This window comes from Phoenix dactylifera, chromosome 4 (genome assembly GCF_009389715.1).
Source record: "Phoenix dactylifera cultivar Barhee BC4 chromosome 4, palm_55x_up_171113_PBpolish2nd_filt_p, whole genome shotgun sequence".
Taxonomy (NCBI): domain Eukaryota; kingdom Viridiplantae; phylum Streptophyta; class Magnoliopsida; order Arecales; family Arecaceae; genus Phoenix; species Phoenix dactylifera.
Genome location: NC_052395.1, coordinates 8,629,842 through 8,657,172, shown reverse-complemented (window position 1 = coordinate 8,657,172; position 27,331 = coordinate 8,629,842). Strand labels below are relative to the sequence as shown.

Below are 27,331 nucleotides of genomic sequence, written 5' to 3'. Positions count from 1 at the left end.
TTTCCTTCTCTCGTCAAAATACCGCTCATCTCGCAAATATCACTATGTATTAAATCAAGTAGGTTAGAATTTCTATTTGTTGATTAAATGGTTTTCTAGGTTGTTTAGCTTGAACGCAAATTTCACATTTTTTATTCTTCTTTAAATTATATTTAAGAATTAAATCTAAACTCATCATTCTTTTGAGAGTATTGTTTTCACATGTCCAAGTCTACTATGCTACATCTCTAAAGAGTCGATATGCATAACAAGTGGAGAAGAAATATTTTTATTCATACTGTTGCATGGTAATACACTCAATTTAAATAATCCATCAGCAACATAACCCCTTCCGACAAATGTCCCACCTTAGGTAATTAAAACCTTGTTTAATTCAAATGCTAATTTAAAGCCTAACTGACTCAGAAGGAAACCGCTAACAAGATTATTGCTAACATCTGGCATATGTTGCACGTTATGGAGAGTAAGAAATTTTCAGATGTAAACTTCAATTTTACTTCTCCTTCTCCAATCACTTGTGCAACACTGGAGTTGCCCATAGTTACAGTTCTCCCTTTAACCTTTGGTAGAAAGAAAAAGAGGAAATATCAGAACAAATATAGACAGTAGCTCCTGTATCAATCCACCATTCGGTTGGATTATATGCCAGATTTAACTCAAATTTCGAGATTACTAACCTATCTTCGGTTTCAATAGAGCCAGAACTAGTTATCATGTTTGCCTGAGGAGTCACTTTGTCACCTTGCCCCTTGATCTTGTCCTTTTTATGTCTACATTATTTGGCATAGTATCCTGGTTTTCCACAGACATAACATGTTCTCTTGCTCTGTTCCTTTTGAATCTTCGGTTTTGGCTTCTCCAAGTGTTTGTTGGGTTTATTTCTCGAGAAGTTCGTTTTTTTTGTTTCCACTAAGTTTGCCTTTGCGCTAACTTCTGAGTCATTACCCAAGTCAAGTTTATGGTTATTTCTATATTTTTCTTCTATTTGAAGAGACATTGGTACTTGATCCAGAGAGAAGGTGTGTCTCTTATGCTTCAAAGAGACTTTAAAATTCGTCCAGAAAGATGGAAGCTTTTCTATGAGGGTTGCCGCCTGCATTCTCTTATCAATAGGGATACCCATTGCTATGATCTTCGCCACTATATTCTGGACTTCATATGCTTGATCAATTATTGATTTGTGATCTACCATTTTGTAAGAAAAATATTCTCCTATGATGAACTTTTCTTCTGATTCGGTTTCTTTACCATATTTCGACTCAAGTTCATCCCACAATGTCTTAGTTGTACCTTCAGCTCTAGAGTAGATGTCGTATAAGTTATCATTCGGTGCACTAAGTATCAAACTTTTACACAAACAATCATTTCTATCAAATTTGTATTTAGCAACTGATTTGCCGGGTTCATGATCCATTGGGTCCTTAGTTGAAGGATTGTTTGAAACCACATAATATAAATCTAATGTGTCTAACCAAGACTCCATCTTTGCTTGCCATCTAACAAAATTCTTTCCATCGAATGACTCGGATTTCAGAATATCATTTAATGAGTTCTTAAATTTGTCCATCTTTGTGTTTCAAAAACAAATCTCTTTCAAAATTGTTGGAGTAGTCAACTCAAAGAACTCAAATAATCCACAAATAATTTAATATCACTAAAACAACTGGTTCCGATGCGTACCTCTTTAATGTCGTTTTCTTTCGATCCGAAATAAAATAAATAATACATGTAGATCGGTCTGAGGCGTGTAATCACTGTCTTTGAAAGAGATTCGCCTCTTTACATGCACCGGATTCTGGCGATCCCTACCCAAGATACAACGGACCGTTGAATTTGTAGACGTGCACAGTACTACAAAATTTCTTGAACTCGGCACGAACTTTTCTGTATGCTTGTACACAATAGATTTAGAGCCTAAGGGCGAAGAGAGATTGGCGAAGAGGAGACCAACAGCAAGATGTCTTTTCTTCTCTTCTCCCTTCACCGCTTGCAAGAAAATTAGAAAAGAAAAGAAATCAGAAAAAAAAAGGAAAGAGAAAAAAAAACCCAAAGAAGGAAAAGCCCCTAACAAATATAAAGAGGAGGAATTAAATGAGGGTGAGAGGGCTCTCCTCCCTCTCTCACACCTTCTGTAACGTTGGAGCCCAACGTATATATGGAATTCACGATGGGTTTAAATGAGTTTAAACGGGGTGGAATGGTTTCATAACCGTTTCAAATTTCAAAACCTCTTACATTGATTAGGTTGCCGGTCGCAAACAGCTTGTTCAATTTAGGATAGCCATCGATGAGCTAGAATTATCTTGATCTTGTGCCTTCACATTGAACTATTCTCGAGAACAACTTTCACATTGAACTTAAATGAGCTGAACATGAACCATGACAGATAATTCTCAAGCTCAATTCGAAAGCATGCTAAGCCGATCTCTTGGACTCAATTAGGTTCACTCATTAATTGCACAAGCCCTTATAATTAGGGCTGTCAACGGGCCGAGCTGCTCGGGCTCGGCTCGAGCCCGACTCAGTAAAAGTCCGGGTCGGGTTCGGCTCGTTAGTCAAACGAGCCCGAGCTTGAGCCTGAGCAACTCACGAGCCCAAACGAGCCCAAATGAGGGCTCAGGCAAATTAACAATTTAATTGGGTCCCAATTAAACTTGGACTCAACCCAATTAAATTTTATTTGGCTTAATAAATTTAAATCCTAATCTGATTGAACTCAGTTGGATTTAGATCAGACCCAACTTGAGCTAACCCAAATCCATTTAATTTCTTTAAATCGAATTAGATTGGTTCGGATTTGGACCCAACCCGTTAACCCGAACCCGAACCAATAACACATTCCCTCCACCTCCTCTCTCTTTTTATTTTTTTTCTTCTCCTTCCTTTTGGATTTTTCCAGAAGCTTCCCGCACCTGGTGTGGCGGTGTCCCTCCCCTCTCGCCTTCCTCCTCCGCCGACCGCCGCCGATGCCTCGCTGCCTCCTTCCGCCGCCTGGGAAAGAAGCACCCGAGGCCCCTCCCCCTCTTTCTTCTCCATTTCTCCCCCTCCCTTTTCCTCTCTTTGCTGACTCCTCCACCAGCAAGACTGCGACAAAGGAGGGGATGAGAAGCCCTCCTCCACCGGCGAATCAGGGGAGGAGCCGAGGAGTCCCTCGCACGGGAGGGCTGGGCCATGGCCGGCGGCGCCCGTGGCCAAGCCCGCGGCTTCCTCGGCTGTGCCTGCGGCTGACGCCCGTGCCGGCGGTGCTCGCAGCCGAAGCCGCCGGCCGCCGCACGCGACGAGGTGAGTCTATTCTTCTCTCCTTTTTTTTTTCTTTTTTTCTTTCTTTCTTTCCTTCTTCCTTCTCTTCTTCTTCTTCTTTTCTTTCTTTCTCTCCTTCGTTCTTCTCTCCGATGACAACCGTCGGGACTCGGAACCGAGCTCGGCTGCTCGTTGTTCTCTCCGATGGAGATGGGGACGGGGACGGGGATGGGGATGGCCGGATGGGGATGGGGCGGGCTCGGGCTCGCCGCTCGGGCTCAGGCAAACGATCTTTACGAGCCCGAGCCTGAGCCCAATACAAGGCTCGGTACCGAGCCCGAGCCCGAGCCAGAAAATTTGTGAAACGAGCCGAACCGAGCCTGCGGAGGCTCGAGCTCGGCTCGGCTTGTTAACAGCCCTACTTACAATATAGTGATATATCACTCCAAAGACACACTGCTTGCGAACTTGCCGAATCGGAAGCCTTGGTGGAGCTTGGGCTATATTAACTGGTGCAGCTCAGGTTTGCACCTTTACTGGCCTTCTACGTTCTTAAAGATTTGTCCTCCGTCTTTGGCTCAGCCCTGCAAGGAGAACGGGAAAGCATCTTTGGTTCCTGAAGTTACAAATAATAATAATAAAAAAAGTATATTAGATAAAGCAGTATAAAGATTAGGTAAGCCAGAGGAGAAATTAAAAAAAGGGAAGTATGAAGAGGGGTGCAGGCTGAGGTCCGGAAAGGAGGAGTTGATTATGGTTAAAATAAATAATAAGCTAACAGTGGCGTCACAAGAAACTCATCAAGCTGGTTTGATGGATTCCTTCGCAACCTGACAACAAAGCTGTTCTCATCGATTACGCCAACCAGGCTCGTAACTGGTTCAGATAAGCAGAGTAAAATACTATGAATTTTTTTGGACTAATCAACAAAAAGAAAAAAAAAACAAACAGGCAGAGTACATGCAAAACATGAGGGAGAGGGATCAAAAGAAACATGGCAAGGAGGGATGGTTCACGAATTGTGTTGGATTTGGTGATATATCTCATTGTCGTTTCTGATCAGGAAACTCTCTCCCCAACCACTGAGAAGGCATGCCTCAACCATTGGGGTCTATGTCATGATATATATATATATATATATATATATATATATATATATATATATATATATATATATATATATATTTGAAGCTTATCCTACAATTGGATTGACAAATGTATATGGCTCATAAAATTAAGATTGTTAATTTGCACAGATTTTCTTGTACAAATTGATAGGAGTAACTTGGACCAACCTTTTTATAGATATTTTGGTGTCTCACTCTTTCAAGGAAATGAACAAATTTTGAAGGAAGATGAATGTGTGTTAGGGGCAATGAGAGACTTCAATTCAATCCCATCATCCAACCTCATGTGATTGGAGGTCGCTCGAGCGAATGCATAATATATACACATACATGCAGGTAAAATATACTAAATACCACTAAACACATTTATAGCCTTGTCCATCATATATAAAGCTAAGGTTCTCATATCCTACATAGAAATGTTTTTTTTTTTGTGCCAAAATAGGTATTTCATACATTGCGAGTATGAATATACTTAATAGAATTATTATTTTTTTTTTGGTCATCCAAACCGCTATTTAATGCATAATATATTTTCTTTTCAGCCTTTTTAGAAACTAAGAAATCACTTTCAACTCATAAACATGATGTATTTTCAGTTGATGATGGTAAGAAAAATGACAGATGGATGAGTGATATCTGAGGAAGGTTTATAAAAAATAGATATCCAATCTTATCCCGTAAATTCCGCAATGAAAGTGCTCTTGGCTACCGTCAAGATCAAATCAAGAGTGCTCCCGCTTCGTCATTTTAGTTGTCCCATCCAAGCTGTATTTTTCTCTTCACTATTATAATTTTAATAGACTTTTCATCGTATTGATCCTTTAAACCATTTTTATAGACTTCTCATTTCTAGTTTTATTTATTCTAATTTAAGCATGCTTTCATCGCAATAATCTGATGCTTCCGCATCTTTCCATTCACTCTTCTTGTTAATTTTTCATGTCTCCTTTGTGCATCGACTCTTTTTACATGATTTTTCCACGGGCATTACTTACCATTAATTATTTTTATTGCATTTTAGACTCCTACAATTACGCATTTGACGCCACTTTCTACACGATTGTTCACACTTATTTCAAGTGCTTATAACAAAACACTTAATTTTAAATGACTTAAGCATAAAAGTTCCACAAGAATGATGGATGTCATCTATATTGCGTCTTTGATCATATATATTTCTCCGTATAAAGCGTCCTCTAGTGTAGTGCAACCAAGAAGTATAGTTGGGTTGTATGCACTACAAACTACAAATTATATCTTATCCAACCAATCAAGGACTTCGCCTACAATACTATTATTAGATAAATGGGAACTTTAATGCAACGTTACCGATTTTAAATGAAAGATGCTTCATGTCAAACTCGAGTTGTTACCTTAGTAATTTTGCTGCGTTTCTTTGAGATAACTTGATGATAAATCCATTACTATATTTTTTCAAAAAAAAATGACGTTACAGAAAGAAAAAATACAAGAACCAGCATGAGCTCAATCTTTGCTTTTTCTTTGTTTTTTTGAAAAAAAAATATTTCTTGCGGACAAGTAACATAACAAGGCTTATACAATAGTATATAAATCAAGTTGTAGTAATCACTCTTCTTTTGGCTTCTCTAAAACCAGAGGAGGAATCCAATGCAAAACATATTCCTTTCTCTCCTGGCTAAATTAATCTAAGATTAATGATCTCCATCAACAAGATCTCCTGCTTTTCCAGCCGAAGCTTGGACAAATCCTCAAACACTTGTCTCCTCTTGAATCCCCTGCGACTGCGACCTCGTCTCTCTTCCGGCGAACCACTGCACCGTCCGTCTCGCAATCGGCAGCCAAAGCCGCCTCACCTTCTCCTCCTTGAACCCGGCCGGCTCGCTAACCGCCCTAAATCTCGACAAGTTCGTGATCTCCGACATCGATCTGTTGTTCCCGGACGAAACCAGAGCCCTGGATCCAGCAGTCCCCGAGTTCCCCTCACCGTCCGATGCCGAACCAACGGCCGCCGACTGGTCTCGGTTCATCTGGCTCGCCTTGCTCTCCAGCAACCGCTTCTTCTCGATCTCCTCCTTAATCTTCAGCACGCTCCGATCCGCGGAGCGCTTCTCGTTCGGAATCGATTCCGAATAGGAATTCAGATCCGAATCCAGACTCGAAAACCTCTTGCTGGAAGCCAAGCTCAGCATGTCCGTGTTCAGAGAGATGAAATCCGAGGAATTCACATCGCTCCACCTGCTCCTGAACACCACGTCCGATACTATAATTCGATGCTTGAACTTGTGGTAGAATTCTCCGCCGTCATGATTCCTTTCTTCCAGAATCGGCAAATTCGGCTTCTCCTTCCGTTCCATCCTCCGGAAGCTGCTACCGACGCTGAATCTCGAGGAGCCGTGGCGGCCGCTGTTATCCCCGGGCTCCCTCTCGACGAAGAGCGCGAGCTCGAGGTCTTTGGCCGGATCTTCCCTCCGGGAGGAGGGGAACAAGAATCTGGAGCTAGTGGAGTACTTGAAGAGGGTGGCGTCCTCCACGGAGACCTTGCAGCGGCAGAGCGGGCAGCTGGAATGGGCCTCCAGCCAGCGGTCCACGCACCCGAGGTGGAAGGCATGCTTGCACTTGGGCAGCAGCCGGAGGAGCTCGGTGTCGTCAAATCTCGAGAGGCAGACGGCGCATTCGAGGCCGGCGCGGGCGCCGCGGAGGGAGGAGAACCGGAAGAAGGGCAGCGACTCGATGACCGTCTTGTCGATGCCGGAGAAGCGGTTGTTGTCGGACAGGATGTGGCCGTTGGGTCGGTCCACGCGGCCGGGGTCGGAGGAGAAGAGCTCGGAGGCGGCGGTGTGGCAGAATTTAGCATACACAAGAAGAAGAAACGTGAGAGAGAACATGAGGGAGAAAACTCCGATGACGATGGCGACGCTCGGCCGGAACGACACCGTCACCCCCTCGGAGTCCGGCTGGCTCGTCTCCGCGGTGCCGATCGCCCAGATCGAAAAGAAGACAAGCAGACGGAGGGAGGGATTGGGGGGACGCATCGGGAGTGCAATTTGGGAGAATTAATTAAGGCTGGCCGGAGAGCATGGGTGGTGGTTTTTGGGCGGTGGGGATGGCGGAGAGCGGTTTTTCTTCGTTTTGTATTCCTCCCTGGGGCTTTGGAGGGAGTCGGTAGTTATATATGGGGGGTTGAGGGGTGGGGCCCGGGGGGGAGATGCCTTCGTTCAGACCTGTCTTCTTTTTGGCTTGTTCTGGGCGTTCCCGGTGGCGTGCTTCCGTGCTGTGTCTCATATGGGTTGTTTTATTATGATTTGTTTAAGGTTTAAAGAAAGGGAGGAATCGAGCTGTACATGATTCGATAAATGATAGAGGTAATCAGGGAGGGGAGAAAGATTTATTAATTGCTGGATAAGAACACTGGTTGAGTTATTAAATTGGAAAGTTTCAGAGAGGAGGGGTGAATGCATTGACTAAGCGTTTGGAAACTTTAAAACAGTGGAACCACAAGGCTACTTGCATGAGTATTGAAACCTTCTTGTGAGAGAATCTGGTGGAGGTGAGGGGGCATTTAGGGGGAAAATTAATAAATCTTGACCTAATGATCTAGTCGAACACGAAACTTATTTTGACATACCGATGTTGATGCTTGCAAGAATGCATCATGACTTTTAGAGAGATCTTAAAATTTTATTTCTAGATCCAATGATTTTCCCCTAATAGAAGGTCCGAGAAAAGGTATCGAGATGCTGCTGATGCAACTTTACAAATAATGCAAGTAAATGAATGGCATACTCTTGCTAAATGAATTCCGATGCTCCCCCGAATGTATTCTAATGTTCGTCAAAGAAAAGGCTCGAAGTCATAATACAGTGCGGTAGAGATGGCGATGCATGTATATATTATCAAGTCAATGGAACCTTTTATAATGAATCAGGTAGCATTATCCTACTTACTCTAAAAGAAGAGGGAGAACATCCGAGAAATATAGAAACTTATTGTAAACTTATTATATCGAAGAGCTTTACTACTTTGACTTGATTAGAAACCATTAATCGTAAAGTAGGATCCATATGTCTAACCCAGAGTAGATGGGGGAGTAACTTTGAAGGTCAATAATTGCTAATTGGAGAATAGTTCTTAAACCATGAACACGGAGGAGAACACATATTTTGTGATTTAGGACCTTTCTCTCCTTGACCCTCGTCACTTATGACGGCAGGTGACTTGATTCGGACCTGAACTTAACCACTTTGCTGCTGGGTTTGGTCAGCTCACGTTAATCAATTTATGATGTCCTTCCTAACTTCACTGACCTAATTGCAGAGCCATCGTGCAGCTGGGTTAAGGTTGGTTTCTGGGCAAATCTAGCCATGGTGATCAAACGGGTCATGAATTTGAATCCAAACTGACCCAAAATGTCCTCGCTGGCTCAAGTAAGAGCTGAATTGAACCGGACCCACCTTAATTCCTTCAGCTCATATGAACTCAATAAGAGCTGGTAATCTGGTTGTCAATAATTCAAGTCATACGACGAAGCTTTCAGCAGATGTTATATCTTATAAATTTCCAGTTAGTCAATGCAATTGGTTGAGCCAACCAATGCGTCATATAAATTTCCTTGTTCCCCACTAAGCTCCATTAACGCCGAGATTACATGCAATAAACTGTACATGATAAGTAAAAATAGATGGTTGTCAATGCCTTGGCCCACCATCTTCTACGTGGAGGATCCTCTACTCTGTTGAAGTGGACCAAATAGTATTCATTTGCAAACAAAGAAAAGGATGGAGTCCGGGAGACTAGAAGTTAGAAGAGAGGAGGAGAGAGGGAAAAGAAATCATGAAGAACCTTTTGGAGGGTGGTCTAGTGAAGAAGACCAATCCATGTCTGTATCTTGTGCCAGAATTCTGTCCATTTAGCTATGGATTTTAGGTAGGTAAGGTCGATTCCGGATTCGGCTAGCAGTTTGGGTTCAAGATCTTTGGCCATATTGGCCCAGAATTATATGTATCCACTTGCATATAACCTGCTAGCAATTTAGGTGAGGGTGATTTTGCTGTCAAAATATAATAAGGTTTTGGTTAACCATCGATATCGAGCTTGCAAGGTTCAAGTTTTTTAATCATATGAACAAGCTTTCAGCGTTGAAGGAGATGGATCTGTCTTAAGGGAGGCAAGGCATATGGTAGTAGTTTACTGATCCAGCTTGGTTTTCTCTTGTATGGGACAGGTGGACTGCTTGGCTCACGTAAGCCATTCAAGGACTTCAAAAATTTTCATTGTTATATGAGGCTGACTTGGAAATCTCCAAGCTCAGAAAACAAAGGTGACATGAGGTTGGGCTTTCAAGAATTATAAAAATGTTGGGTTAAAGAGAGGAACAAAAGGGCATTTATCTTTGGACATGATTAATAGCTGTAAAGAGAGGACAGGTTAGTCGATGCTGAAAGAAGAAACCAATATGCTTTTCTAGGATTTGAGAGGCCTTTTGTTACTTTCTTTTCACTTTCCAAGCATCAAAAGTAGGCACAAGATGAGAATGGCTAACCGTCTCTGAGCTTTTTATGCTCTGCCAAAAGTGAAAAATTTCAACTCCAGAATATCTTCTAAAGGGTGGAGAGGTGTGACAACTAGGGCATCACCCAATTCACTAGTTACACACTTATTATACTTAAATTTAGATGATCTGCCCTCAAAACACAAACTAAAGGTTGGATTTGCATGCACCCTATTTCGAGCACTATTTAAAGGGCTTATAACACAGCTAAGTTGAAAACAATTACTTATGGATAATGAATTATCGAGCACTTCGGGGAGGCAGGAATTGATGGGAGCATTGAAAATGGCCCATCTAAACTCCACGGTTAGTTCCTTATGATAAACTTCATGAAATAGCAACCAGACATGCCGAATGAGGCTTCTAAATGGGGAAAAATCATCAATGTGAAAGCTCTGAGGCCTAATGGATTTCCAAAAATGCAAGCACAATCAGTTCGGATATGAAAAAATATCTAACCTTTTCACTTTATTTTCTCTTTCTTTTTTTTTTTCTGATGACAATGTTAAGGCTTTAAATTCATTTTATTGATAGCATATTAATCTTAGCCAATGCATTTACTAAATTCATAAGTCCTGTTATGACGTTAAGGCTGCCCTAGGTCTAGAAACGTCCACAATTTGTATTTCCGCAATTGTTACAGATGTTATGTCTTTGTTGTTTATTGGCTTAGGGCATCCTGGTTTTATTCAGACTATAGATATGTCATCTTAGAGGTACTTATGTGCTAGTGAAGATGATGATTTATGAAAGAATTGAAAAATCTTAGTCGCCATTATATTCATCCTGTTTCAAACTTCTGAATGATTATATTTCAGCATCAACAACAAATTTACTGGTGAGCTAGATAAATTAACTGAATAAAGAAAGAATACAAGAAGGAATAAAACAATATAATGGAGAACTATAAAACAACACATAGTTCCTACTGAAGAAATCACTTTGTTCAGAATTGTGGTTTCACTTTGTTCTAACTCTACAATCACAAATTTGAATTATCATCAACAACAAAACAGCCTTTACTGTACATATTTGTATCGACATTGAGTTGATTTGGATATGAAAGTTCCATGAAATCCATAAGGCACTCTTTGTGGCAAAGTTATTTTGACAACAGGGTCACTGTCAAAACTTTTAGTGTCAATTATGTAGACCTGCAAAAAACCAAACATCATTCATAAGCTTAAGAGGTTGATTTAGGTCTCATATCTTGATTTATAAATCACTGACTATCGATCTCTGTGAATCTTTCAATACTAGGAGAAAAGTTTACTTACTAATCCAAACAAGCACCTTGGAAATGGATGGAATTGCAGATTACTAGGTGCACAGCTTTGATTAGGGAATACATGAGGTCACTTTCAACGAAAGAACTTAAACCCCTAATGATGACAGAGTTGAAGGTTTCCATAGGGTTTTTGCAAATAATAACAAGGGTTGTGGTAACTTGGTCAAATGCAAAGGGACATTATGCATAAGTTAACTGCAATAATACAGGAATCTTTTTTAAAGCAAAAGAGCACATAATATGACTTCTTCTTTTTCTTTTTCTTTTTTTGAGAACAATGGTGGGAGCACCACCTATTAGAAAACCTGTGTTGAATACTTGGGAACAGCACCTCCAAGATTTGATCCAGAACATCCTCCCACATGGCCCAGTTTGCAGTTCAGTACCCAGTTCTTATAAATTGAAACTTGATGATGATTTGGAGTAATATGTTAGTTTTATTCATTGGTTGATTAAATGGTGACCGCAGATTCACCATTCAATGATCTTGTATAGGGGTTTGTCTGTAATGTCCCCCAGAAGGCCTGATGGATGATGCTGATGGTTTATAGTCAAGCCAAAACCCTCCTTGAGATATCTAAGGGTGGAGTCTACCTTGTTGTCTTGAAGTAAGAATCTGGGTTTCTAATGTTGTGTTCTATAAGCAAGTTATGTTGTCACGGAGGAACTCCTGAAGGTCAAATTATACTATCAAACAGCAGCTCTTATTTTCAATTTCTCTATTCTTTTGCTTTAATACCTCCTGCCATTAATTAGAAACTAGCAGCACTTACATAGTGAATTTGTTAGAAAAACATTTTTAGAGGATTTGGTTAGATGGAAACAAGTCAACAACGAAGTCCTACAATGTGGATTTTAAGTTGTTGAACTTACCTGAGATGCATTTGTATCTTCATTGTGCACAAAAGAAACTATCCAACCATCATCTTCATCACAATCACCTTGTTTTGAGACAAATGCTGCTCCTGAACAGAACTTATTTCTGCCAAGCTGGTGGTGCTCTACCGTAACCAGGTCTTCAGAGTGCTTCTCCAGCTGATCCAGAATTTAAGCAACAAAGTAAAATGCATCTCCAAACAACTTTTTGAAATTTGCAGTGACACCGCCTATATCTCGAGAAAAGTTGGGAAAATTTTTACCTCAGCAGTGCCATCAACTTGTTCTTCAAGATTAAACTTTGCCAGACTTCCATACTTGGGCAGAGCTACAATAATGCAGATATAAACATCAGGCATATACATATTTAGATGTATGTATGTGATATATGCACATCACTCTTTTTTTTTTTTTTGAGACATTTTGCAGAGAAACTTTCAGCCATAAATGTCTCATTACCACAGATAGAACTTGCTGCAGAATCCACAACTTGCGCATAAGCATATTTGTTATACAACCCAATGAAATGGTCATTGATCAAAGGGAAGTCTATTGAGAAATCAGTTCCTGTTAGGTATCTCCCAGTGACACCACCTGTTTTCATGTTTAGTCTCCATTCATACAAACGCGAGAAGAAGAATCCTTCTTCAAAGATATTGTCAGGACATGTTGCTCTTTTTGTCATGGGCTTGAATCCTTTAGAAAACCACTGGAATTTATCAACTCCCAGGTCTGGGCCAGGGATGATTGATTCAGATGCTCGACAACCCATCACAACCACCTGTTTTGACAACAATAAACATTTGATGATGATGTAAAGGTTTCCTTATAGAATTAAATAAAATCTACCTTTTGTTCCCATTAATTATCTCTAAAAAAGAAAAGAGGAAAAAAAGGAAAACAGGTTTTATTCTTATTGATCTCGTCGACTTTAGTGCCATGTTAAAGGAAGACATTGTTATATTATTTGCTACTTTTCTGCAAGAAATAATAATTATTCTTAGTTACTCCATCAATTTTGTTAGCATAATAAGATCACGAACATCTGCGAAGGAAATATACTTTCGCAAGTAACCTCGCAAGTAACCAACATTTTTACTGAACATTCATGATGAAGAAGAAACCAAAGGGTAATCAAGCAATAAAAGGGCTTCCGCTCATAATATTTACCTCATCACCAGTTTCAAAGCAATTGATAATGTGGAAAGTACAATACGGTTCCACCTCAAACCATTTAATTGAATCTGCATCTCCGTAACGGGGCATCACCCCAATTCTTGCATAACTTTCCTTCTCAAACTTGATCAACCTACAAGTTCAACAAAAATAATCAGCATAGTTAAAAAAAAAGGAGCTCACTCCTAATAAAAAAAAAAACACGAGCCATCGATACTTACGGACCACCTCTGACAAGTCTATTAATATCAATAGTAAGTGGCATGTCGAGGATTATGTTGTACCTGAAAGCCAAAATATAACGGTTCAGACCCAAATATTATGAACTATTAACTTCTCAGTCAGATAACTTCTTTAGTAGCACAAGGATATTGGTCATGCCAAATTGATAATCACTGCAACAACTAGATAACAAAGAAGAAAACCTAGAGTCTAGAAACAACAGTTCAGAAGCTTGACGCTCTGAATCTCAAAAGGAAATACCAATATCCTTAACCAACCAATAGATTCCAAAAGCTTAAGCTGGTAGGGAAGGGGTCAGGCCTTAACGACATGTACCTTCAACAGATCATTAGGACTGATAAAATCCCACAACCTCAAAGTCCTGTATTAACAGGAGCCTTGAATTAACCAAAGTAAAGAGGTGGTGAAGATTACAAAAAATGCCTTACATTTTGGTAACTCCTATGTCATGGCAAAGGGTGCTCCTCTCCAGGTTGAGGTCAACCTTATGCATTAGTTTTTTCCCGTCAGCTGGAAGCAAATGGTAAGATGAGAAATATTAACATAAAATTACAAGATGAAGCAGGCTTTCAGTTTGCTGATGCTATTGTAGAATCTCAATTTTTCATTCAGACCAACATCTTAATACAACTCGATAACAGTAATGCTTGAGAAACCTGATAGAACTCCAAGCACAAGGAAAGGTTTCTTCGCATCAACTCCAAAAATGACAAGCTCTCCAGATCCTGGAGCTCTCTGCATGCATGGTCAGCAAACTTTTCGGATCAGATACCGCATTCAGAAATTAAGAGCACTAAACTTATTATACATTTGAAGTTCTAAGGACAAATGGAAAACCTTTGGATGGGAAGTGAATGGCCGATCCCAAGCTCCATCAACATCCCAGTTACCATATGTCTCAAGACTATATACGTCAATCTCTTGCGGTCTGTGATTCTCGGCAACTGAGAAGACTCTCCCTGCGTGCTCGAACACATTGGTGTTGCTGATGTATTTGTTTACTTTGCCAAACCTCAGCTGCCAAAACGCACCATGAGTCGAAATAGAAAGTTAGTCCCTCATATATATTTATTTGCATCAATTCTCCAAAATTACATAATAGTCACTGGACAGATATAAATTTATAATCCACTGCATCAGTTCCTACGGTCTAGCTGAGTGCAGGTAAAGCCGATACTTGATCTCATCTAATTCTCCTTGATGAGTTGCATATTAGTCCCTCAATTATTTTGAATATGTACGGTAGTCCCTCAATTATATAAATTTTAAAACTCCATTACTTAATACACAAAGTAAGACCCCATTTGGGGAGCTTTTGGAGGATCAAAAAGTACTTTCTGGCCCTCCAAAAACACTTTTAGATAAAATAAAGATGTTTAGTAAAATTTTCGGAGAGTTATTTTAGCTTTTCTAGAAAGCTGAAACAGCTTTTTGGAGCTTCTCGAAAAAGCACTTTTAGGAATTATTGGAAAGTTGTTTTGAGTTATAATATTTTTTCTTTTTGGACTAAAATACCTATAATAAAATAGAATAATTACACAAAATATCCCATTATAAGTTGAAAAATTAATTTAGCCTAATAATTATAATACTTTATACTTTTATTATTATATTATACTATAGATATAATATTATATTATATTATATCATAATACATTGATATGTTATGTCAAATAATTTATGATACAATATTATATCACTATATTATAATAATATTATATTATATTACATTAATATCATACTATACCATATATTTATGTATTAATACATATTATATTTTATTATGCTCTGTTGTATAATACTATGTAATGTCCTTTATGGCCATTTTGTCATACCAAAAGTACTTTCTCAATTTGTTTACCAAACACATATTAAAATTTCATAATATTTTAGAAATGTAGTTACCAAATAGCAAACAGCTTTTTATAAAAGCTCTATTTCCAAAAGCTGTACTTCTAAAAGCTCTACTGTCAACAATTCCCCTAAATAGAACCTAAGAGGTGTGGAGGACTACTGGGGGATTGAAAAGAAAGGGTAAAATTTAGAAATAAATAAATAAATTTAGAAATAAATAAATCATTTAGAAGAAAAACTTAATCGCCCATATGGACGGTCTCGTGAGAATTAGATTAAACACCAAGATTGCGAAGGAGAGAAGAGAAGGACATCATGGACCTGGTTTAAAACGTAAGCGGCCAAGATGGCGGGGGGATCGCCTTCGATGGCGGGGAGGAAGCAGGGCTTGTTGCGCTCCTTCTCGAGCTTGAAGGTGTCGGACTGGACGTATCGGTTATTATAGAAGAGGGTCCACCGGCCGGCGGCGTCCTTGGCGAAGGAGAGGGCATGGAGCATGCCCTCCCCCTCCACCCAGATGTTGCTCGACCTCCCGAACAGCGACTCCGTCGACAGCAGCGTGCCGAACAGTGGATTAGAACCTGGGCCCAGACCAAGCCCAAGCCCAAGATATCAAAAAAAGCCATCACCAGTCAAAAATATGGATCAATGTGATTCACAATTTATTATTATTAATTTTTTTTTTATATATATCTAGTTATCGTTCCAGAGCCATTTAAAAAAAGAAAAAGAAAAAAAAAACAGAACAAATATGCATGATTTGGAAAGATGGAAATGGTTTGAGTTATCCTTATATGCATACCATTTCTAATATATACGCCCTCTGGGAAATCAGCAGGAATCTCCCCTTCAATGCTGGTGATCCTCACGGCATCTCCAATCTCATCAACTGGTGCAAAGTTGCTCTACAACCACGGATGTCACAATTCATGATTGCCCTATGTTCAGTGAACACATACTACGTACCAGATTGCCAGAAAAGAACTTGCATTCCAATATCCCAACTTGGTACATATCCCAACTTTCTTTCTTTTCTTTTTTTTGTGTGTGTGTGTGTGTTTTGATGAGATGGATGGCTAGTTTTTCGCTGGTATGAATGCATCCAACAAAATCAGAAAATAAAGTGTCACGAAATTAAAAAAGAATACTAGCAGAATTTGCCAATGATGCACCACGAGAGTGAATCCTTAGCTCGAGTAGCTGAGGTGCAGGGTCCAGTTCCAATTCCTAATTTTACAGTACATCAAAATTTGGTGGTGTGAAAGGTCAGAATGTCATGGACAGGCCACACCAATGCAACATCTAACAAAAGGATCAGAGCAATCTTTTTTTGCAGATGGATGGCATTATTCAATGCATTTACTCTGAACTAAGTTGGACACAAAATGGCCAATGTCAACCATGGATGAAACTGGCTGCAAGAAAAAAAAGAAAAAAAAAATCAGTTTACCTGAGATGGGAGTATGGGCTGATGGATGAATTGGAATGTGGAGTCCACAAGTGCATCGAGGAACCTCCGTGAGGTGTTCTTGATGTTCTTCCACACATCGATTCTCGTATGAGCCTGCTGCAGCTCTCTGAAGAAAGGCTGGTACAAAAAGAGAGAACTAAACAAAAATCAACCTGGGAAAGCAAGAGACACAAAGATTGCAGAGCTTAGAAGAGTAGAAAGAGTTACCTTCAGAGAGGAAGGGAGGGAGGTGGTCAGATGACTAATTTGGGTGGCCATGCGAGGCCTTCGGGCAGACCCATGCGGACAGAGATAAGGACAGATGGAGCTCATTCCAGGAAGTGGAGTCTTACCTCTCTAGCTCTCTCTATTCCCTTCCAAACGCCAAGGCAGGCCCCCACTCGCACAAAGCCATCGGGGGAGCCGTCGAGCTTATATATATATATATATATATATATATATATATATATATATATTTCGAGGAGGCGAGCGAGGCATGCCCATGACGTGGAAGTAACTGGGAAAGGAACAAGAAATGAGACATGGAATCCTTGGTTTCATGTTTTGCCTCGAATCGTTTCCTTCCAGGTCTTGGCAGCTTTCACAACGCTGGTACCCTCGGAATATGCCTCTGAACCCATTTCAGACTTTTGTCTTGGATTTAGAATTTGGAGCCTGGCCTCGCTCGTTTCCGCTAACCAATGAACGATCAGTGGTCTGAACTTCTGAGCTAATTTATGTTTGAAAGAGAGACCAAGCTAGCCATGGATCTATATTGTGGGTTTCCATTCAAGATTTTCTTTTGTTTTTAAATGAGAATTAACTGTGGGAACCCCACCAATTATGTCATAAGACTAATGAAATAATTTCCCATATCAAATAACTGGGGAAACAAATTCAAAATTTTGCAAATAAGACTAACCGTCACTAATGACATAATACATTTTGATTTTTTTAGATATATTCACATTAGAATAATGCGAAACGATCTGACTTAGCAAGAGAAAAAAAAAATGGCAGCCAGTTTTGGTAGGAGTCCACTGGTAACACGAACAAATAAGGTAATGCCTAAAGTTAGATTGTTTTGGTGGAAAATAGCCTGGAACGGAATCCTTTGCGAATCTATACTATTTAAGCATGGATTATTACTTCATTCTTCTGCTGTGCCTTGTGATCTTTGCCCAGAGATCTTCGAAGATGTCGGTCATATTATTATTCATTGCTCTCATGCTGTTTGGCACTATTTGGCTCCGATATACTCGCATGGTTTAAGACTTTGATTCCTCTCAAGCCCTACTTGACCATACGACCGATCACCAAATCCCAGATGATCATCAGAATATCATAGCTTATGTTGGGTTCATGTGGTGTGATATATTGTAGAATCTTTAAGAATAAAACTTATGACAGTTTAGAAATTGCTTAGTAGGCTCACTGGTATTAGAATGAAATTAACCGAACTTCATTGTATTTAGTCTCTGCCTCGACTAACTACATGGCACTGAGGTATTTCCATGGGCTCACTGTTGAGACCCTCTATTTCCATCCAACAAATTGCATGCTGGGGTACTCCATTTACACTCCCAAGAATCCTTTTGCTCTCTCAGTTACTTACGAAGATTTTTATTTATTTAATTATTTATTTATTTTTGAGGGAACTGAGTGAAGAACCTAGTCTTTCACTCTCTCAGCCACAAAGGTTTTATCAAGAACCTTTTATGCCAACCAAGAAAATTAAATAAACAGCAGTTGCTGGGTTATAGTCCTATGGACGACGATTTATGATGAAAAATTCCAGCATCACATCCCTTCCAGATTCCCCAGCAGAGGACAGAAATCAAAAAGTCCCACCAATCACCCTTAAATCTGTTATTTGATCACATATGCTGTTAGTTTATTATCAGGAAATACATGAATTAATAGTTCGGTTTCAGGAAATACATGATATACGCCATTCTTAGATGATTGGATCTTTTGGAGTCTTGAAGTCTTCTAAAAAGTAAAAGTAAATCGTAATATATAAAATATAACTTTGTCTGGAGAAGAACGAAGAGTTCACAACCTTATTTTGGATCATTCATGCAAAGAACACAATGGAATTAGATTGAGATCAATAATTACTTTGAGATATCAATGCTTTGATCTCTCATCATCTAAAATATGTTATAACATAAGTTACATGCAATAAAGAATATATCACAGTCCAAACGATAAGCTTATGAATAAACAAAATCAAGAAGTCAATAGCATGATTTCTCAAGATTCAAGAAATTATTGGCTATTATAGTTTCTTTAATAGTCATTTGCAAAGAAAGGCGAAAGGCGTGCCTCCAAGTTTCCATGAGGGCATTTACATGTAAACATAAGCACCAAAAAATGATGGAAGATAAAAACTATTTCCACAGAACAATTGATCCCACACATCAAGTTGATACAAGATTAAAATAGAAAAGGGGTCGTCAAGAAGCCAATTTTCACTACAAAACTCACAGTGAAACAACATCCGAGTTAGCAGGTCAGGCTCATTAAAATAGAAAAGGGATCGTCAAGAAGTGAATTTTCGCTACAAAACTCGTAGTGAAACAATATCCAAGCCAGCAGGTCAGGCTCATATTGAATTGCACAGAGATATAAATTAGTCAGGGGACAGACGATTCATGCTTCCATAACTATGTCTGCAATTGCAACTAGATGATTACATAAAGTGAATGGATGTCTCCAAACACTGGAAAGAGAGATAAGGAGATTGCAAATGGATCAAGAAACATGAGATAGCTTAAAAATCATAGCAATTCATTCGGTAGTGTCCTGCTGCATAATTCAGCATTACAGTAGATGTTCTCACAAAATTCTGAAAAGCTTGAGAATTAGTTCTGGGCTGAAGCAGCTGGATTGCTAGCAGGAAATGATGCTAAACTTGTATTATTTTCCAGGTTGGACGCATCTGCACTTGCATGTTCAATAAACTGTTCTGGGGTCATGTGAGACCCATGGCAGGCACAGACAATCTTTATTTGGTTTCTGTCGTATTTGTAGGTAACACCGGATATGGTTTTCCCATTTGGGCCTGGTCCAGTGGTCGAAACCCATGGAAGATCTGGATAAGAGCCACATCCTCCAAATTTCAAATTTGATGCAAACATACCGGGCTTTATAGCACATCCTTCATAAGATAAGCTTGCTGCTGCAGGTTGGTTTGTTGTTTCCTTTTGCCTGACGATCGTATTGCTTCCCTTGCCCTCCTCTTCAACCTGAGATGAAGAAGATGCACCAGCCTCCCCAATAGGTTTACCACTGCCTTTTGCCAGCTCTGATGACTTTCCCTCATATGTGAAAGCTGATGATGAACAACAGGTGTTAGAACTGAAGATACACCAACATGCTACAGAGAAAAGCACAGGCCGATGTATAATTAGTACAAATATGAGCATGAAAATAAAAGTATAAAGTTCTGGTGGTGGGTATGGGTGTTGTTGCTGTTTCCTTCTCTTTTTTATTTTTAACCCCCAACAAGGGAGATTTGGAGATCAGCAGATCAATGTATGAACAATGCATACTGGTCCATAGAATTTTTGAGTTGAAGGGCTTTTTTTAATTTTTCCCCACAGCAAGGAAGAAGGGAAGAGGAAGGAGAGGGAAGGGGTGGAGGGGTTTGGAGGTCAGCAGATCAATGTATGAAAAATGCATATCAGTCCATAGAATTTTTGTGTTAAAGAAAGGCATCATGATATTAGGAGATAAATAGTGAGATTGGTCTTGGTTATTAGTTATTACACTTCAGTAACTTCGGACGTCACAATGCATACTCTAACTATAGGAACTTACAGTGCAGAATATCCTTTTCCACCCCTACATTTGGCATTTGAATTCATAATAACATCATGCAAGAATAAGTGAAGATCTAAAACCCCTTCCTTGATTGGTAAGAATAAGTGAAGAATAATACTCTCAAGTAGCACAACATGTGGTCAAACACTCTGACATATAAGCCTCCGTTTACATTTTCTGCGCCTTAACTTTCAAGATACTCATCTTCAGATGACAGGCAGGCCACAGACAGGTCCTGTGTAAGTGTGTTCTCAAAAATTCCTATAGCTACATGGAAATATAAATGCTCGTTAACGGTGTTAATATGTCTAATACTGCAGATTCCCTTTCCAGGCTAAGAAATGATTGTCATCAAATTATGAACCCAAACTTTGAAATTCTTAGACATCAGGATGTGCCAATCTAAGCAACTCCAACACTTAAAAGAACTCTAGATATAGATGCAGATGCATCATCTTTCAATGGTTTAATATTCAATAATGGATGATGCATGTAAAAGAACCTCAATGCTGCTAGTATATGAATCAATATTTAAAAAAGCAATTGCAACAAAAATATTGATAGTCAGAAAACTGGAGTCAAGAAAGATAGATAGACCATGAGATCTCTTCACATCATCCTCAGAATGTTGCGAGGCTCCATCAGCATTGTCTTTTATGGCAAAGGAAGACGCATGCTGAGGCTGAGAACCAAAAGCCCAGGAAGAACTTGTCTCTAAGGTTGGAAGCTGCACTGGAGAATAACCAAAAGCAAGCTGCAAGTTGCTGGTATTCATTGTTTGGACCACAGGCTGTTCACTATTCGCAAGAGGCATCAGTTGCATAATGCACGGGGAAGAAAACCCTGTTGCATTAGGCACACCTGCAGTAGTTGGTACCTTAACTGGTACTGGATAAGGCACAGTCATGACAGTCAGTGGTTGAAGTGGCAACGGAATCCCATATGTCACCTTCCCGATTTCAGGATTGGAATCATTTCCTGAGAAAGGCGGCTGTCTCTGCCCTTGAAAATTAATTCCACTTTGATCATTTAAAACATGTTTATCAGTAACTTTGGGAACTTCAGAGCATTTGGAACTGTCCTCATGCTGCGAAACCAACCAAGAGTTTGAGCCTTCTGCTTCTGACTCTGCAACATCCTCATTTTCACCAGATGAACCATCTTCTGTAGTAACTGAAATGTGGGACTTTTTTAATAACTTCATACCAGCAGGGCCCTTACTGTGTGCATCACCATGGACAACTACCTTTTCATGCTTCTTTTGAATATTTATCTCCTCGAATGACAATCTTCTTTTGTTGATACTTGATTTCTCTTCCTCAGTGTCAGTTGTTTTGTTATTTGGGATCCACGGCTGTTGATACCTGGTGAACTGTGATTGACTGCTCTGCACATCTTTAGAGCCATCTGCCCCAGTGGCAGGATGCTTCCCAAGGCCTGTCCAGAAGTTCTCATGCAGTTGTGAAACTGGATCACCCTTTTGTTTCCCACTATGGACTTGGTTCTCAGCACTTGTTTGAAAGAAGTTCTTGAATGAGACGTCAGAAGCAGTTATAATGCCGCCTAACAATTTGGAACTACTACCTTCATCTAGTTTAGTATCTGAAGAAACATCTCTGCCTTTAGATTTCCCTGAAGATCCTCCACAAGAAAGGCCCAAGCTTAGCTCAAGCCCATTATCATCCTCCATATTTGCAGCAGAGCTATACAGACAGCAGTCAACTCCCTTTTTCCCTTTCCTAGGCCAAGAAATTCTCACTGCATCCGCTCTTCATAGAATAATTTACTTCTTTTAGAATCCAAGAGATCCCTGTAAAGGGCAACAACAATGTCAATGAGGAAAAACATAAGAAAGAATTAAGCTCAGAATAGCAAATTCTAGAAGGGAATAAACAAAATTGAAAGAAAAAATAGGACAGACAATTGATGATACAAAAGTTTCAGCCTGAAAGAAAAATGATAATTCATCAGGGTGATTTCCATTACCTCTATGAAAGGGTGTAGAGACTGCACTCAAGTTAATTTTCTCTATAGTAAGCAAAGGGCAAACATGACAAGGAAAGTGATGCTGCACATAATAAGCAAACTATATTTGAAGCATAACCTTGAGTAAATACTGTCATAAAGTATTTATAATAAATCAGCACATGCATTACACATAGAAGAATATTAATATCTAAAAACAGTAAAAGCCAGAAAATATCTTATATATTGTAACTATATCTTGAATTTGATAAGTTAATTTAGTAAATTAGAAAAAATATGATGATACACAAAAGACAATTACTAAAGTAGGAGATAGGCCATTAAACACTAACCAATTGTAAATCAAATAAACAGTTGAAACTACCCTAAAGAATCTAAATATTAAATATAAATATAATAGAAAACAATAATAAATCAAATTTAAATATAAGGAAATAGCTAAAAGGAAAATGAAAAAACCTTAACAGAATGAAAAAAAAAAGAATTTCCTTAATATTAAAAAAATATTGCATTAGTTTTAGAAAAATTTATATGAATAGTTTTATTTTCCTTTACCTTTTCAACTCAAGAAAACATTTGAAAAGGTTATAATAGTGTTCATTAATTTTAACTGAAAAAAGCAAAACCAAACAAGAACTCAACAGAAGACTAAATGTAAGGAAATTTATTGACAGATGTGCTAAAATAGTGAGGGCAATAAACCCCACCCCCCCAAAAAAAATACTCGAATGAAAGGAAAATAAACGTAAGCTAAATTTTAATACCATAACATAGCACAACATTCATAAAATGTTTGCCAAGTTTTATTTTAACTTCTTCATGTTCCTTTCTTATTGTAACCAAAACATAAAGAGAAGGCTCCAAAAGCCATAAAAAATTGTAAATAAAAATAAAACTAAGATACATGGTCAGAACTTGGATTATTACTGGGTTACAATTGGAAGGAACCAGACTAGCTTGCATGATGGCATGATTGGCCATTGAATTTGCTCGACTTCTTATGGCATCCATTTGCATCCTAATATGATCATGAACTAAATTCTTTCTAATATGGAAAGATTTATGCATGACTAAAAAGAAAATTGATAAGGTGAGAAAGCTGTCCCAACTCAAAGAGTACTTGTTGGACGTGCAAGCTTTAATATATGGAAATTGATTATCGTGTTCTTCATGCACTTACAAAAGTGCAACATAGCATAAGGGGGTTGGTGCAACTTACAAAAATTGGCATAATTTTCAAAGGGATGGTCCAATCACAAGATGCCACACCATATTAGCAATAACACAGCACAAGGAATTGACAGGATGACTAAGTGGAGAAAAGGTGGCAATGCATCAAGGTTGGATTGGGTACAAGCCAGGTTAAGTTAGAATAATAACACAGTCAACCTTGATCTGCATCTAACGTGACCGGATAATAAGTCAGAACTCTTCAATCTCTGCACGCCCATAAGTTAAACCCTGTGATTTTTTTTTTTTTTTTGACCTCACCTGACTAACCTATAATTTGCTCCATCTCACATGACCCAACCCTTGCAACTCTTCATGACTCAGTTCTATAGTATGCTAAACGGTTAGTGTTGAAAGGGATTCGCTATCCACAAAAATCTCAACCCATGGTCATAAACCTGACTTGATATGACCTAATCATTGGAAATAGAATTCTACCAGCTGCCGTTAAAACTTTGACCCATGTCCAAGCCATTTAAAATCCAAATCAAAAAATTCGACTTAACGCAACACAAAATGAAAAATTCCTAACTCAATCCAGTCCAAAAGAAGTTATCTCAGGTCAAATTTCTAGGTCAGGTCAATTTTTGTAACCCTTAAAGTGGAGGCGCATGGGATTTTCCATAAATGTAAGAGTGCCCCACTCACATGGAAAGTAAGAGAGATGTCAAATGAAGTCAGACAATGAGAGGATCTTGGAGACATGCAAGAGAAGGACTGATCTGGAACAAGTCAAACCAGGCTTTTATGACAGGTAGGTGGACAGAAGTAAGGCATGGGAGATAAGTCTGGATTACTTAGAGGAAATCTAATATGGAAAAAGAAAATGAAAGAGAAACATGTGGCATTGCATGATCTAGAAAAGGAGCATCTATTCATGGGGAGATCTGGGTCATGATGTTCCTACTATGTGCAAATATACATCATAACAAAATAATTGTTATTATGAAGGTTGTTTGACAAAAGTTAATAGCATTCTGGAAAGAAACCTTTGCACATAATCTTTTCCAAAATTCAAACCTCTCATTTTCTAATATGGTCTTATTAGAATTTTTTTTTTAAAAAAAAAAAGGAAAAGAAAGAGGAGCTCTGAACCCACTAGAAGAAACAGAATGTCAAAGGCCTTCTCTTCTAGCTGTGGATCCTCTTGATATGTACTACGTGTTGGATCAACAGTTGTAAGACTGCTGCTCGAATACAAGACACATGTAAAAAGTATGAATGCTGGCAGGCCAAGACATGGAGCATAAAAGAGCTGAAATTTACTGGGATATATGACTAAATAATTTGGAACCATCAATAGGAGCATTACAAATTCAAGAACATACTTTACAAGTATTTGAATGCTGTAACAAAGATAGCAGACACAGGCTTGCTGTCAATTTCCAACCAAAACAGTTTGTAGTTCAAATGTTATGCTCCAGCAACACGCTATACAAAATCAATTATCAATTCTTAACGAAAGAAAAAGAAACCAAAGAAAAAGAAAATGCTGAAACCCTAATATTTTTGCTAATCATTGATGGTGAGTAAGAAAATAGCACCATATGCACTCTTGTGTCATTACCAATCACACAAATATATGAACTTATAAAGAGAAAAGGCTCCTCCTTTATGGATCAATAAGCTTCAATAAGAACTAGGCATGATCAAATTAATCAGAAATTTGAAATAAAACTTAAGGTGAAGCAAAGAAAAATACACAAAAACCAAGAGAAGCAGTTATCAATTGATCTACCAACCAATGGATCAAGCTTGAAGTCTATCTATCTAATGATCTCAGACATCATATGTAAAGGTTGGCTTCATGGATACTGCTACACCATTGATTCCTAAACCAGTCGATGCCTTCAAAGGGAAAGAAGTAGTCTTTAAAAAAAAAAAAAAACACTTCTCCCCATTTCCATGCCAACTATCATACCAAGATGCCCCCCCACTTCCCCATTTTTCAGACTCCTCAACCTAAACTGCACCGCCTGACAAACCCAGACACTAATTTACGCACTTGATCACAGTTGAAGAATCAATCAAGCCCATATAGCAAACTTCCTAGCAGAAAACGAAAATGCACACGGAAAAAGGCAATTTTTTCATCAAAAACCAAAAGAGATGTAGCTACTCACCTGAACCAACGCCGACCTTGAAAGCTTTTAGTTTTCCTTCCTCTCTTTACTTTTATAGTTATATTTTCAAGAAAAGAAGCGAGCAAGGTCTTTATAAAATTTTTTATTGTGCGTTTAGCTCTTCGGCATGTGGTTATTGAGAAGCTCTGTACACCCGATGGAAATCGAGGCAAGAGAACCAAAATACCCAATTGCCACAAACCCTAGTTCTGTACACTGAGTATTTAGCATCCGATAAAATAAAAACCCTCCGCCGACATCCCCAGCCCAGGGGTCGTACACCGGCCGCTTCCCTCCGCCGGCGGCGATCAATCGCCGAAGCGGCAGGAGGCGTGGCACCGTGGCGGGGGAGGATAGAGAGCTTACGCGTATTGCAGGACTCGTTCTCGCTGCCTCCACCAGAACATGCGTAAACCACCCAAATCGCACATGGAAATCGGAAACCACCTGACTCCTAAGCCAAACCCTAATTCGAGAAGATGGAGAAGGGAAAAGGAGAAGGGAGAGAAATGGGGGAGACCAGGGAATTCAGGTGAGAGACGGGGAGACGAGAGATGACAATTAACCATTTTTAATTCTAGCTTGGGTCCGTTCTTGGAGTGGGCTTAAATCAAGCTGGGCCAAGGCTGTTCCAGCCCAATAACAATTCACAACCCTGGAATTGAGGAAGGGATTTGATCAACATAGTAGCCAATGATTTGTCTTTTTTACCACTTGAAGGCAATAAATTGTCATGGAAGCATACACTAACAGAAGAAATTATTGTTGTTAAAACTAAGTAGGGTCTTAATCAAATTTAGGATTTTCTCTTTTTTTGAAAAAAAAATTGCAGAGGTTGTGGTTTGAGGAAGGGCGGGTGGTTAACCTAGGATTTTTCTCATAATCATGATAGACATTATATGCCTAGAATTGTTGTGATTGATATGGATAAATTGGATAGCTGATGTTATAAAAATAAACATACAAGCATTTTTGAAGGTGTTTTCTATGTTAGAAGTAAGCATCTATGATTAAATATTATAGAAGTGTTTTTCATATAGATTGCAGACCCGCTATTCTCGAAATGTGAAATTGAAGGATCTTTAGCATCCGAGCAATGATTAGTAACAGTGTGGCGTTCTAGGCCAAGCATGTTTTTAGAGAGGTTAACAAGACCATAGATTAGGTGGCCTCATATATGGCTGACCACTTCGAGGTTGATATATAAGTTGGAGAGAGGAAGTTGCCTATAGCACTCCATAACTTACTGTTCTTTGACTTCTTTAGATGTATCCATACTAGAACTATATGAATCATCTGTTTTAACAAAAAGAAAAATTAACAAAAATAGATTCATGAAGAAAGCTTTCTTATAAATTTCGATCTATGCTTCCTATT

The 27,331-nt window shown here is 39.0% G+C and overlaps 3 protein-coding genes across 6 annotated transcripts; all 3 read right to left on the bottom strand.

Annotated features, from left to right (window-relative positions):
- Positions 1–5,838: 5,838 nt before the first annotated feature.
- On the bottom strand, positions 5,839–7,508 carry LOC103715572 (E3 ubiquitin-protein ligase ATL42-like). The gene has a single exon (XM_008803250.4). It carries the CDS (start codon positions 7,382–7,384, stop codon positions 6,101–6,103), a length of 1,284 nt encoding a protein of 427 aa, XP_008801472.2. The 5' UTR covers positions 7,385–7,508; the 3' UTR covers positions 5,839–6,100.
- Positions 7,509–10,826: 3,318 nt separating this feature from the next.
- LOC103715599 (carotenoid 9,10(9',10')-cleavage dioxygenase 1-like) lies at positions 10,827–17,176 on the bottom strand. Its single transcript, XM_039125180.1, has 13 exons — positions 17,016–17,176; positions 16,788–16,925; positions 16,140–16,242; positions 15,659–15,918; positions 14,321–14,500; positions 14,140–14,218; positions 13,912–13,993; positions 13,462–13,524; positions 13,235–13,373; positions 12,524–12,845; positions 12,328–12,392; positions 12,062–12,223; positions 10,827–11,054 (listed from the first exon to the last, which is right to left on the bottom strand). Exons 1-13 carry the CDS (start codon positions 17,118–17,120, stop codon positions 10,920–10,922), a joined length of 1,833 nt encoding a protein of 610 aa, XP_038981108.1. The 5' UTR covers positions 17,121–17,176; the 3' UTR covers positions 10,827–10,919.
- A 2,189-nt stretch (positions 17,177–19,365) lies between these two features.
- On the bottom strand, positions 19,366–26,510 carry LOC103715573 (protein NINJA homolog 1-like). 4 transcript variants are annotated; one of them, XM_008803253.4, is made up of 4 exons: positions 26,321–26,497; positions 22,602–22,683; positions 21,213–22,425; positions 19,366–20,124 (listed from the first exon to the last, which is right to left on the bottom strand). In XM_008803253.4, the coding sequence occupies exons 3-4, from the start codon at positions 22,303–22,305 to the stop codon at positions 19,655–19,657; spliced, it is 1,563 nt and encodes a 520-aa protein (XP_008801475.2). In that variant the 5' UTR covers positions 22,306–22,425; positions 22,602–22,683; positions 26,321–26,497; the 3' UTR covers positions 19,366–19,654. The 4 variants fall into 4 exon arrangements, with proteins under 4 accessions (XP_008801475.2, XP_008801473.2, XP_008801474.2 ...); XM_008803251.3 differs by lacking the exon at positions 22,602–22,683 and having other exon boundaries at positions 26,321–26,510; XM_008803252.4 differs by lacking the exon at positions 22,602–22,683 and having other exon boundaries at positions 25,955–26,497.
- Between the last annotated feature and the right edge of the window lie 821 nt (positions 26,511–27,331).

Coding starts and splice junctions, on each gene's coding strand:
- LOC103715573 (XM_008803251.3), bottom strand. CDS start 22,305: ATGGAGGATGATAATGGGCTTGAGCTAAGCTTGGGCCTTTCTTGTGGA. Junction 20,125..21,212: donor TGATGTGAAGAGATCTCATG/GTCTATCTATCT, acceptor GTTCATCATCAG/CTTTCACATATGAGGGAAAG.
- LOC103715599 (XM_039125180.1), bottom strand. CDS start 17,120: ATGAGCTCCATCTGTCCTTATCTCTGTCCGCATGGGTCTGCCCGAAGG. Junction 16,926..17,015: donor CCCTCCCTTCCTCTCTGAAG/GTAACTCTTTCT, acceptor TTTTTGTACCAG/CCTTTCTTCAGAGAGCTGCA. Junction 13,374..13,461: donor AGACTTGTCAGAGGTGGTCC/GTAAGTATCGAT, acceptor TTGAACTTGTAG/GTTGATCAAGTTTGAGAAGG.
- LOC103715572 (XM_008803250.4), bottom strand. CDS start 7,384: ATGCGTCCCCCCAATCCCTCCCTCCGTCTGCTTGTCTTCTTTTCGATC.